The 13,449-nt window shown below is 45.3% G+C and overlaps 1 protein-coding gene and 1 pseudogene across 1 annotated transcript in view; one reads left to right on the top strand and one right to left on the bottom strand.

Annotated features, from left to right (window-relative positions):
- Positions 1-494: 494 nt before the first annotated feature.
- LOC119457398 (ATP-dependent RNA helicase SUV3 homolog, mitochondrial) overlaps positions 495-13,449 on the bottom strand; it is a 52,025-nt gene continuing 39,070 nt past the window's right edge. Inside the window, exons 13-14 of the mRNA XM_037718977.2 lie at positions 11,516-11,655; positions 495-3,973 (exon numbers count right to left, since the gene is read on the bottom strand). Coding sequence (XP_037574905.1) covers positions 3,810-3,973; positions 11,516-11,655 — 304 coding nt within the window. The 3' untranslated portion in view covers positions 495-3,809. The remainder of the gene's footprint in view (positions 3,974-11,515; positions 11,656-13,449) is intronic.
- On the top strand, positions 6,390-8,576 carry LOC125944592 (tigger transposable element-derived protein 4-like; annotated as a pseudogene).

Here is a 13,449-nt window from a genome sequence, read left to right as displayed (position 1 = left end):
GGCATTTTGGAAAGGCTCCATGTGGTCTGTGCGTGGCCAGTGGACTTCTGCGTTAGTGATTTCTCTTATCTCAAAACATTTTCCGGTTTTTACAGTTTCTAGTTAATGGGGGATTACTGTATTTATGCAGACACAAACTAATAAGATTTTCTCTTCCCATATTTATGGGGTACATAATAATTCAGTCTCGCAGGCAAATCTAGCGTAATTTTAAGCAAAGGCAATTTACCAGCGAGTGCCTTCTACAGCAAATGTCACTGAACATTTCTGTCTGAGAGCCTGCGAATGACACAAAAAGTGAAGTGCACCCGCTCAAACTGACATTAAATTTGCCCATGAGAGAGGAGTATAATAATCTGTGAAGTACACCACTGCACAACCCTCTCAGTGCAGGGTTTCCCATTGTGTCCAGTCACATTGTACCTGAACTAGGCAGCTACAACACAGCGACTGTCATTAACATGCACACGGAAAGCAAAAAATCAGCCATGGAACACAATTTACAACATTTTGAGCAAGGCATTTGTTTGCCCTAATTTTATTTAGACAGCTTGCCTAAAATTAGGCCAGGAAGAACTTGCACTGTAGATAAAATGCACAGGTAGCTGCAACAGCCCTAAAAAGAAAGAAAACTGTCATCCACCAGAGAGTAGCACAGACCTACAAAGAAAACCCAATACGGGTTTCTCAGCAAGAAAGCCTCACAGTTGAAGAAAAATTCATACTGGTTTGGTGATTGAACATGGGACCAATGCCTTTCTGGAGCGATTGCTCTATTATTTGAGCTAACCAGGATGCTAGCAAATTTCTAGCGTGGCGAAATTAATTGACAACTCAAAGCCCAGGCTAGCCTCCTTTGTAGCTTTGCACTACACTCAGGCGGATGACAATTTTTCCCTTTCATAAAACTTCCAACAAGTTGCAGATACCATGTAACAGCCCTGCATTCAATGCACCCAAATACAAAAAAATAAGGTGAATGTTCTGATAAGTTGTGATAAAATTTCTTGGAGGTTTCTGTAAGAGCGATTACCGCATTTACCCGATTTTAACGCACACCCAATGTTCCCGGGTTTAAAGTAAGAAAATAAAAGTGCACCTGAATGTAACATGCCCCCAATTTATAAAAGAAAATCTACCTTCACAGAATGGATTTTCTGTTACTGAGCTTTTACAATGAAAGCGGCATGCCGCCATCGCCATTTGCGCTTCACTGGCCACAGGTACCAAGCATACAGGGGCGATACTCCCAAGCGATCAATTTTAAAGATACAGTGTAGACCGCTTATAACGTAAGTCGCCGGAGTCGCGAATATCTGCACTATAAGCGGTACCGCACTATAACCAAAACAACGATTTTCAAGCCCTGCATGTATGCAAAACATGTAGACCAAGCATGTAGACACGCTTTGTACTGCCACGATGTAGCCGGTGCTCTTCAAGTTCGACAGCTTTGCACCGAGTCAAAACGAAACAACTGCTTGCCGCAACCACTGCGGAAAAAACCGTGACCGCTATCGACGCGATTATGAACGACGACTTCGCAGTGCTGAAGGCACGCGCCCGACGCACGCACAGAGTCTGGACGAATTAACTACCATTGGCTGCAACAACTGCAGTCGTAACCGCGGTCGCTATCTATGCGATCATCGATTGCAACTACGCAGTTTTTTAGGCACGCGGCCGATGCGCGTACCGAGTAAAAACGAAACTACTGTTCGCTGCAACTGCTGCGGAGAAAACTGTGGCCGCCATCGACGCGATCGTGGATGACGACTACGCAGTTACGAAAGCCCGCGGCCAACGTGGTGTTATGCGCAGCGGTAAACGCAAGAATCCAGGCTTTAAAGACACAAATAGGCTCGAAGCGTTCCGGCGTTGCTGTCATTCACGTGCGAGTTCAACTGATGGCTGTGGCGATGCGGACTCCGCCGCTTCGTTTCAGTTGGATGCTAGCGCCGTTCTTTTTCTTTTGCGTCGCACATTTGGGGCACTCCTCGCTCACCGAGCTCCGAAAATACTCCGAATTAACCGATCTGCGGCCAAATAAGTCCGAATTATTAATAGTTTGATTGCATTGAATAATATATGCATACGCCGGCCGGGAGCGCGCACCTCGTTGAGAAGCGTGCTCGCTGTCGCCTTTGTCGGCGAGATTTTCCCGCGGAAGCCGCATTATAACCAGTATTTCGTCTCATGCGGCTGCACTGTAAGCGGTATGCGAATACATGGAGTGCTATGGGAAATTAACGGGAGTCTGAAAAGACCGTACTATATCCGGTCCTGCACTATAAGCGGTTACGTTATAAGTGGTCTATACTGTACTACTATCACTTTCACAAGATTTTACGTGACTCTACATCAGACTTGTTTAGGGATGTGGCCGACAGCATTCCTGGCACTGTACGCAAATAGCAAGCTTGACACAGCACCAGAAACGCTGACGGCCATATATGCCGACACCATCCGGTACTTAGTTAACATGAAATCTCGCGAGACTGATAGTATCTCCGAAAATGATTGACCGAGAATACCGCTCCAGATCGTAGTCGAGCACAAAATGAATCCACACACTAACAGCAACCTTCACGAACATGTACTTTGTCACCATTCTGTGATAGCGATGAGGCTGCGTCTTATGGCTCTGACGGTAGGCTGTTGCCAGCGCTGCCAACACCCGGTTTTGGTTTTGTACCCGATTGTAACAGGCAGGCAATTATTTTCGGATTCATTTTCTTAGAAAAAAGGTACGCGTTAGATTAAGGTAAATAAGGTGCAGTAGGTGTAGCACTGCTTTTGACACGCAAACGCTTTTTAGGCATAGGTATCACAATGTTCACGTCTGTTCTGCCAGAGCTCCATATATGCACTTGACAATGCAATACTGAACACTTCACCAGGCTCCATCTGATGCACCCACCAAAAGTGGAACAGCCGCTCCTAAAGGCACGAACACTGATACAAGACTGCACTGGTAGTCCATGTGGGTAGCACTTAAATGACACTTCCACACAGAACTTTTGTCAGCAGTTAAGGACTAGCACTTGGAAGCAACTTTCACTAAAGCTGCAAGGAACAGCACTCTGGGTAATTCCAGCTAACAAGTGCTAACACCATGAAAGAACCTCCCAGTACTGTTCGAAAGTGGTAAATCTGTCGGACAACAGAGCAAGTGCCAAATGGTCAGTACAGGGGAGACAAACATTGTGGGAAAATGTGAGTGCTTGACTCCTGCTTCATGCCAAGTCAGACGCAACTGAAAGTAAAGAGCACAGTGGGAGTTGCCTTCAGCACAATTTCTGCTACTGCACCGGGCAATGTGTGGCTTGGTGAGTAGAAATTGGTGTGCGCCAAGAGCAGAGGAACTTACTTGTTCCCAGTGAACAAACGTTAACACCGCACACTTGACACACAATGTTCTTTCGAGGGTCCACAGACAGGACTCGTAAAATATCCTGGTTGGCATGAGCAAAGGTGTATTTATGACAAGTCGGACAGCATCGGGTGCCACACCATATCACTATTCATGACTATGCAATGCACTGGCTGCCATCCATGTATGTGGCACCAGAATCTGGCATGACACAGAGCTCAAGCCACGTCCTCACTTGTTCCTGCTAAGTATGGTCTTGCCTGTACAGAGAGCAATGCTCTTGTTAAGCTTCTTGTTCGTTTTTGCCTTCTTGGGCTGGAAACTTTGGCGCAGTTTCCACATTTATGCAATAAACCCTACAGACACAATGACCCTATTGAATACAGATGCCTTCTGTAAAACATGGGGCACTATATACTAGTTGTGTCTGTGTATGTTATTTTGGCTTCTTGTTGCGGCGATCCCTTGGGCTGCCACGCTGCCACTCACGCTGAAGTTCTAAAAGTTGCTCTTTGGTGAGGAGGCCTTGTGCAAGCAAACGGTCAGCAAGCTTGCCCTGTAGCTTGGGTGCGTGGGCTGAGGCGGGCCCCTCGTCATGATCTGAAAGCACCACAATTTCATTTATCACCAGGATTGTTGCGTGCATTCAAGCACAAGGTGGAAATAGGCGTGAGATATTAAAGCATGGCTCAATGGAAGCTATGTTTGGTAAGCACCTATCATGAACTCAACAAGTCAAGAATAGAGCACAGATCTAGACACTTCTCATGCGGTTTGTTTTTACAGAAACTAACCAATTTTTTGGACACCATATTTTATTGGTCCTGCTCAATTATTCAAACTTCACGGCACCATCAAGTGCTTGCCCCATAGAATCAATGTACAATAATAGTGACTAATGTTTTGGACACTACAAGGTGTCAAGCTTAATTTTTCAGACATTATTTGTATACACAATGCCACAGCTCTGGATTGTTGCAGTCATTTAGTTGCTGCCATTCAGGTTATCACATTAGTCGTTGCCTTTACCAGTGATGCATTGTTTCAAACTTCAAAGTGCCATTTAAAACTCTCACAGTTAAATTTAAATTTGCAACCTGTAGTTTTAGCATCGATTGAACAATTTCTTACTAATCGCATGCCTTTAGTACATATCAATAACAGTACTTCTGATCCTCTTCCCGTAACATCAGGTGTCCCCCAAGGTTCTGTACTAGGCCCCTCCTCTTTCTAATATATATAAACGATCTACCATTGCATGTGTCCTGCAAAATTTGCATTTTTGCTGATTGCGTTATTTGCAGTTCAGCAAGTACCAATTTGCTACCCTCACACCGTACGGCAGCCCCTCGTTCCCAATGCTGTTCACAGACACACATCGGACTCGTTTTGTAGCTTCGAGTGACCCGTCATAAGACTAGCTTTGGATTTACACTGCAGGCGTGAAACTGTCATTTGACGATACCGCGCTGACCTCTCGGCTGTATACATTTGCGCGGACGGCAAGTAAGTGGAGAAGGGGGAGGGGGGGGGGGCATCGCGCAAACTTGCCGTGACCCTCCCGATTTAAGACTCTGACAGGTGGCACATCATGCCGAACCTGCCAATGAAACGGCGCCTGCTTTTTACCGTTGGCGCCGACCGTAGTCGCCCCAGCACAGCACCAAAAATGGCTACTCGCAGAGCGCTGCTCCAAGTCATGTGATGCGCAGCGAGCGCTTTCGTCTGGTGCGCAGGTTCACCTTACGATAACTGACCTGCCGTAAAGGTGGGAAAGCGTTTCCGTATTATGGAGAAAAACTGGAAAGCAATACTTTCCACGCACTAAAGGATTGCCACAAAATTTGGGTCCACTATTAAACTGAGAAACTCATTCGTATTCAGTACAACGTCACTAATTCTTTAGCTTTAGGGGGAAAAAGCACTTGATTTTATTCATGACATTCTATTCATAAAAAAATATTTTGCAGACCTTCATATATTAGAACTGAGTGGTAATCGGTGCTGGCATACAAATTTGAAGTTCTCTTTAACAAGAATAGACCGCACTGTATATTTCGATTTCTATGTACCTAATTTAGCTGATAGCTTGCTACGTTCTTGTTCTGCAATGCTAGGAGACTCCCGAGCATGTGCAGCACTGTGTTTTGTTGCCCAAAATTTGTAAGCATTAGATTTTGCGCACCAATTTTCTGGCATTTGATATTTAAATCAGTGCAGTCAACGCCCAATTTTTAAGACTCTAGAGAGGCCGCGAAAACGTCCGAAAAATTGGGCAATTTGAAAAAATGAATGCATGCCTTTTACTGCCCTCAAGGGTTCAAAACGCCACAGGCACGTCCGTAATAGCTCTAAAGGCCTGCCAGTACACTTATTAGGGGTAACTGTGCTCGTACTGTGATAGGAGACAACGGGTACATGTGTGTATAATTAAGGAACACATACCATGTCCCATGACAAGTGCCCCTTCCCATTGTTGGTATGCTTCACTGCAATACTTCGCGTGTGCTTCACCGCGTAACAATGCTGTATTGAGGCGAAGCTGACTTTCGGGAACCGGCATTATGCAACGCGACATGCTTTCCCGAGCTTCGAAGCCATTGGTGGGAATTATAAAGGCGGAGTCGGCGCTATTGCTAACAGTGGCTAATTGTTTCAATGAAAAACACTGCACCAAACAACAAGAAGCTTGGTAGCAACTTCGAAATAGCTAGGCCTAGTGTTGCCGTGGTGGTGGCTACGGCTGCCAGCAGATATGTTTGCAAGAGCGCCGGTTCGAAGCGGCGAGATAATCTAAACGGCAGCGGTGGTGGCTTCAATTAATGCCGTTTCGGGCCGGCGGTCATGACAAAAAGTCCGTAAAATTGGACGGTGAAGGTTTTCTTGCGTCCAAAATTTCAGACATCCTTGTACATTGACTCTATGGGGTACGTGGCGGTGCCCCGAAGGCGTTCGAATTATCGGGCATGTCTGAAAAAGCGGGCGTCTGGAAAATCGGTCATTGATTGTATTTGGCCTTTTTTTATTCTTGATTCAATTTGAAATCTATTCAGTATTCGCACACCCCTACTCAAAAGGGAAAGAAAACACAATATACAGTGGACTCTCAATAAACGAAACTCGGCTAAACGGAAATTACCGATAAACGGAACTAAATAATATTATTTGGTTGGTTTCCTATGTGTGAAGCAGTAAAATTCTTTGGTTAATCGAAACACCACTTGTTACCTGCGGTTAAACAGCACAAAAGTTAAGCACTGCACAGGCGACTTTTGGTTGCAACTGCCAAACTAGTCTCGCAACCATGAAATACGTAATTTTCATAGCCAACACCGTAGTTGGGACAAGTCAATCCAGTAGCCAGGTCTCGTTTGTTGCGCCAGCGGCTGCAGTGTGTTACGCCAACGAGTGTGCCGACGGGCAGCACGATGGAGAACACAAAGAAACAGCAGCATCAAGCACTGCCGCTTGAAACGAAGCTTCAAATTCTCCAGGAGCTCGATGGAAGCGGCCTGTCCAAGACAGAGGTGGCAAAGAAGTTCGGTATCCCCAAGTCGACGCTCTCGCGGATCTCGAAGAACAAAGAAGCGATTGAATGTGCCGTCAAGAATGGAACCTTTACGTCAAAACGAATGCGGATGCGGACGACAACTTATAAAGAACTGGAAAAGGTTCCTTTTTTGTGGTTTAAGTGTGCGAAGAGTGCGAATTTCCCCATAAGCGGACCCATTTTGGAACAGAAGGCACGAGAAATAGTGCTGCAAATGGGCATTGAAAATTTTGCTGGAAGCGACGGATGGCTAAGCTGATTTAAGAAGTGCCATGGCCTCGTCTTTAAGACTATATCTCAGGTGAGAGTGCCGCTGTAAACAGAGAAGTTTGCACCGACTGGCAACAAGGGTGGCTGCAGGAAATTTTGCGGAACTATGAGCCGCGGGACGTTTTCAATGCCGACGAGATGGGCCTTTTTTACAACGTGCTTCCATCAAAGACTCTCGCCTTCAAAGGTGAAGCCTGTACAGGAGGACAACGCAGTAAGGATCAAATTACTGTACTGGTGGGCGCAAACATGGCAGGGGACGAGAAATTAAAGCTGTTGGTAGTGGGAAAGTCGAAGCACCCACGTTGTTTCAAGGGTGTTCGAGACCTTCCCGTTACGTACCATGCTAACGGAAGAGCATAGATGACTATGGCAATTTTTGAAAAGTGGCTACGGGAGGAAGATGCAAGACTTTCCAAGCAAGGCAGGAAGGTTGTCTTTATCGTGGATAATTGCCCTGCTCATGGCAAGGTGGAAGGATTGAAGTCCATCACTCTTGAATTCTTGCCAGCCAATGCAACAGCTGTGATCCAGCCAATGGATCAAGGCGTAATACAGAACATCAAAGTTCTTTACCGTAGCCAGCTGCTTCACTGAATGCTACTTTGCACAGACAATGGAAAGAGCTACAACACAGATTTGTTGTCGGCAATCCACATTCTGGCCCATGCCTGGGAACAAGTGCAGGAAACCACACTACAGATGTGCTTCCACCATGCAGGCTTTGAAGCACAAGAACAAATGCTTCATGAAGAGGAAATCCCTGCCGACGCCGATGCTGATGCCATATTCAGTCAGGTAGTGCCCTCTGCCCCTTTTACGCGGCAGGAGTACGAGGCAATTGACGAGAATTTGAGCACCTGTCGCGAGGAAAGCCTCGAGGAGCTGATTGCTGAAGCACAAGGCGAAGATCAACCCTCCTCCAGTGATGAGTGCGATACCCTTATTCCGAGTGCAGTGGTGCCAGACAGTGCAGATAAAGGAGCAGTCGAACTTTTGCAGCGCTATTTTGAGTGTGAAGGGTGTCCAGAATTTCTGGCAAGCCTGTCAAGCATGGGCACATACTTCGTGAAAAAGCAGCTCAAGCATGCCAAGCAAGCCACAATTGATTGCTTTTTCTATGTCCATGTACAGTAGAACCTCGCTGATACGTTCCCGCTTAATACGATTTCCCGGCTCCTAACGTTCGCAATCGCGAAAAATAAACATAACCCCATAAAGAATGTGTTAATACATTCCGGTTAATATGTTCCCGGAAAATACGATTATTCGGCAGCAACTTTAAGCATTGCGGCAAACTGCGGTCGTATGATACGTTCTGCAGCGAAAAATTATCATTCAGGTGTGCAAATAGGCCGCTTTCATGTGCTTTTGAAGCGCTAAGTGGCAGACAGCCGCCGCGCAGCTTCTCTGCAGTGCGCCATCGCCCCACCCCCCCCCCTCCGCGACTTCTCTGCATTGCTCGTTCGCCCGAAGTGACGAAGCGCGGCGAGCGAATTGACATTTCCGCTACCTCGCCCCTCGCTTCAACGCGAACTACTAAGCGGCGAACACAGGCGGATATGATTCGCCGAGATCGTAGCGGCCTGAGGCGGTGGCAGACGAGGCACCTGAAGACGGCGGCGAAAACAAAGGCTTGCGTACACCGGCTACCTTCGCCGAAGCCTTTGCTGGCCTGGAAGCCTTACAAAGCTTCTTTCGCATGATCGACAACGAAAATGCGGACAAGTGGAAAATACAGTCAAATCTCGATAATTCGAACTCGAAGGGGCCCGAAAATTAGATCGAATTAAAAGGACTTATGTTTGACGTATTTGTGCACCATAGCGCTACGTACGAACAGTGCGAGTCGTGAAATATCGCGGCACGCAAGCACATAGCAAGCAAGGGCCACGGAACTGCCCACGCCGGCCAACGTTCGCATCCCGATAGCGCCTCTTCCTCTTCACAACCACAATCTCTCTCTCTCTCTCTCTCGCATCCCGATAACGGCAGTGAACGAAACTTCAGGGAGCAACCGCGCCGGCACGGCAACGCGCGCGCGGAGACCGCGTCGAAGGTGAGGGAAGAGGGCGGCAGGGAAGCGATATTTTTTTCCTTTTTTATTTCTCCGCGTGGCGTCATTGAGGGGTCTCTCCTAAGCTATTGCTTTATGGCGGTGTCGGAGCATTGCCAGTCGGAGGCGCCTCTACGTGATTTGGCGTGTTGCTGAGAGCATTGTCAGTGTGCGGTTATGTTCAAATTAACCGCCGCAAATGCTTTCGCGTTCGAATTACTGAGCGTTCTCGCCCATTGGAATACACATCACTTTGACGGGACCACAGCGTCAATTCGAATTAACGAGATTCGACTGTAACTATGTTTTACAAGAAATAAATGTTTTCTGCCTTTGCACCTCAATATGGGCTTGTCAGTCAATTTTTATTGAATTCGGATCGTACGTTTTCCCGGATCGTACGTTTATTTTTCGTGTATTTTTTGAAAACGTATGAACGAGGTTCTACTGTAGATAAGTACTACTTAAATAAAGTGCTTCATGAAACGTGTACTTTGCTTAAATGAAACTTCTGATAAATGGAACACTTTTATGGATGCCCTCCAAGTTCCGTTAAGAGGAGTGCACTGTAGTGTGAACACCGTGAAAACACTGGAAATGGCAAATAAAAGGCAGATACCCACAGAGTTTTGCTCATCGTCACTGCAAACTGCAATTGCAAAATGAAGTGGGAACAGCACGCAAAAGACCAGTGCCACACACACTTTACTCGTCATTACCGCTGATGTCTTTGTCACTGAGAATGGAGTTGTCATTAGTGCTGTAAAGGTTATTGGACAGGCAGCCCTTCAAAAATGCCCATGACAGAATCCAGCATGTTCAAAGCCTCCCATGCACCGGTGGTCCACCACACCACTTCAGACACTAATGCTTGCTTGACTCAGCTTGTTGGTGCCAGCAGTTGATTGTTGTCTCCCAGCCACTGCTGCCTTCATACAACATACCTGCCAGGTTCGAAGAAACTAAACCCGGGAGATCTTCCGACCGGGGAGGGTCAGTCGGTTACAATCGGGTCCTCATATTTTTACCCATGTTAAAATGCCGCTCGCACTCTGCATTGCTCTGTGGTATCAACAAAATACCCAACGTCAGTTCAGCTGAGCACTACATTAAAATCCGGCGGCTTACGTTATAAGCGGTCTACACTGTACTTCCTTGACAATTTTTGGCGCGATGAACTTCCAACTGGATTGGATTGGGCTGGATTCTTTTTGCCAATGTGGCCTGACAAAGTGCTGGATGCGGATAGCAACGGAACACAACTGCAATTTCCAGGAGATTTTCCTGTCAACCATACAACCTGAAGAAACGGTCCAAATCCGGGAGTCTCCCGTTTAATCTGGAAGATTTGTCAGGTATGATACAAGCTCTTTCAAAGGCTTATTTAGCCAACATTCAGTAGCTGCGGCTGCAACGTAACACCCACAGGTATGACAAAGAGGTCGGTGTTGGTTTGCTAACAAGAACATTGACCTCATCAGCTAGGCACCTTTAAATGTGTCCAGTACAAGCATTAGGAAATCCTGATGTTTCGGTCTGGTGGATTGTCTTCACACGACACAGAGCCACTCAAGCATTGTGGTGCTGTTCATCCAACATTTGTCGTTGCAACTCATGTGCATACAGGGTGGGAAAGTCTAGTTTTTCATGAGCATCTTTCTCATATCAGAAAGAGTGCCAGCTTGTTTCCATTAGCCAAGCATGTGAGCATTGGCCTGGTCTTCTTGTTGCCTGTTGTGTGAATATGTATCTCTTCGGTGCCAACGTTTTTCCACAATGTAGCCAGATGGAATGTCCAAGAAGAATAGAGTCTCGTTGGCATTTCCAATCTGGACTGTCAGGTGGCTGTGATTGCTATGCAACTTGATAACGCAGCATTGAAGCACCAGTCATTTCTGCTCGTACCCAGCAAGGAGCATTAGAAAGATCGATGCCCGTTGGCAAAGCAAGAGCCCGGCATAATGCATAAACTTCTGCGCCCAAGAGTGACTCGTCTTAAAATAAAATGTTCGTGTTGATAACGGTGGTGCCGTAGAGTTGGTTTTTTCACACAGCTTAGGCACCTAGCAGTTGAGCTTGGTGCAGCTGAAGCCCCAAAAAATGCATTATTATATACGTTTCGTTAACCCAATAAAACGTGAAACATGTCCTGAAGCCAGAAATTGGCAAAAGAAACGCCTTATATTCATGCAACTGCAGTAGAAATCATAGTTTATGGCCCTGTAATTGAAGCATGCCAGTTTAACAGTAGCAAGCTGCAACGTACCGGTTTCCTCAGAAGCACTTTCCATGCCAGCACGCAGCAGCTGTGTGATATTGAGCACACCCTTTTGAATGATTAGGTCTAATTCCTGCTGCATGGCACGTACGGCCTCAGCATCCGGAAATAGGTCTGGGAAGCGGTAGCTGCAACCAAACAAAGACAGCGTAAGCACATAGGGGAAAAAAAATTGATTATACTCAGCAGATGAAGCATACAATAAGCCCAGACACTGATAGGTAGGTAGGTAGGTGATAGGTATCATTTTGCCACAATGAAAAAAATTGTGGCCTACATTTTCTTTCACACATTAACAATTTATTTCATCAACCTTCACTAATTTTCCAGCTCTGTCTTACTTATCTCTACCTATTCAATATTAATCTCCTCTGCTTTTAAGTTTGAATGCTTCTTATGCCTCTGAGCCTGCCTCACCTATCTGGGGTTGAAAGGCATTACACACTATTCTATATGCCCCGATACTTCCCTCGCTTGTATGCAGCAGCAAATATCAACACTGTCATGTCAGCTTTAGCTTATATAGCATTTCTTTCTCAAGCAACCAGCCCTAGCCTCAAAACTCCCTCTAGAGTTTTGGAGGGGGGGGGGGGGGGGAGAAAGAAAAATCTTTTTCAATGTCTTCTTCAGCCATGCTACTGAGTAATCTCTGTTTTAACTCGCACATTAGTTCTCCAGTAAGTTCTCCTGCATTTTTTACTTTGCACAGGTGGTTGCTCTAGTACCACTCTGGGTTTGGCCTACTACTGCCATATTGCAAATATGGAACCGTTGTGAAAGACGAGAAATGCATACAAATTGTTTAATATTATTTGAGTCGAACATATTTATACATACCCTTTATTATATGGGATGCAATTTTCACACACACTAGTAACAGACGTCAATGAACGTTTAACATGTTTAGAATACTGTCAGCCTATTGTAAACACAAGAAATCGTGACAAATAGGTGATAACACATTTCCGCACATTTTGTCATCAACACCAGACACTAGCCTACAACATACCAGTGACTCTAAATAAATATGCATATGTTAGAAGTTATAGTCGAAATCAACTTCCATTTATTTTGTTCAGTTATGAGGGTGTTTTTTATTTTTTATTTTTTGCTGTTTTAAGCTGCGTAGCACTGACAACTTTACATGTGAATGTTTAGTCATGCTCGTCCTAATTGATTTGTTTCTAATTACAATTCTTGATATGAAGAAGCCCTTGCTTTCTTCTGCTTATGTATTGCTGTCAGTTCTGATGCGCAATGATGTTGCCTTTTTATTGTTGCAGTCATAGTTTTATTGCTGTTAATAATGTATGTATGTAATTACCATTTCATAGCACTATATGTATACTTGCCTTACTATGTACCACGCTGACATTGCTAAGTAAGGTCTTCTGGGTCCCGTCATGCTACTGTCGTAGCTTCTAGCCCAAAATACCCGTCCAGTTTTTGTTTACGGGAAATAAAGGTTACTTCTTCTCTGACGCCCATGATATGTGGTGTACACACGCACAAAAATGAAGTGCTAAATGAACCATGTAGAAGTTGTTCCCAGGCTAGTTGTTACGTTGTTCTTGACAAATTTTCTTTTCATCCACTTTCATTTCCATTTGTCTTATTGTTTCTACATTTCAACTAAAGGAACATTAAATTTCCCCAGTGCTTTCCTGGACTTCACTGTCTGTTGGTTTAATATGGTTAGAACAGGACAACAAAGCACACAAAAACAGAAATATAGCCACAGAAAAATCCCAGTAATTCAAAATCGTTTAATTCGAACTGACGGATCATTCAAACTGCTCGGTTAGTACCAGCAAAGTTGCACGTATATGAACAGGGAGAAACTTCCATGAATGCAAACTACAAAAACTGTGCAACAGTTATGTTAAAATTTCTCACTCCTACGGACTGCATTTCAGGCAAAT

The sequence above is a fragment of the Dermacentor silvarum genome, chromosome 1, assembly GCF_013339745.2.
Source record: "Dermacentor silvarum isolate Dsil-2018 chromosome 1, BIME_Dsil_1.4, whole genome shotgun sequence".
NCBI classification, from domain to species: domain Eukaryota; kingdom Metazoa; phylum Arthropoda; class Arachnida; order Ixodida; family Ixodidae; genus Dermacentor; species Dermacentor silvarum.
The sequence above is the reverse complement of the archived record's forward strand: the minus strand, read 5'-3'. Positions and strand labels throughout refer to the sequence as shown.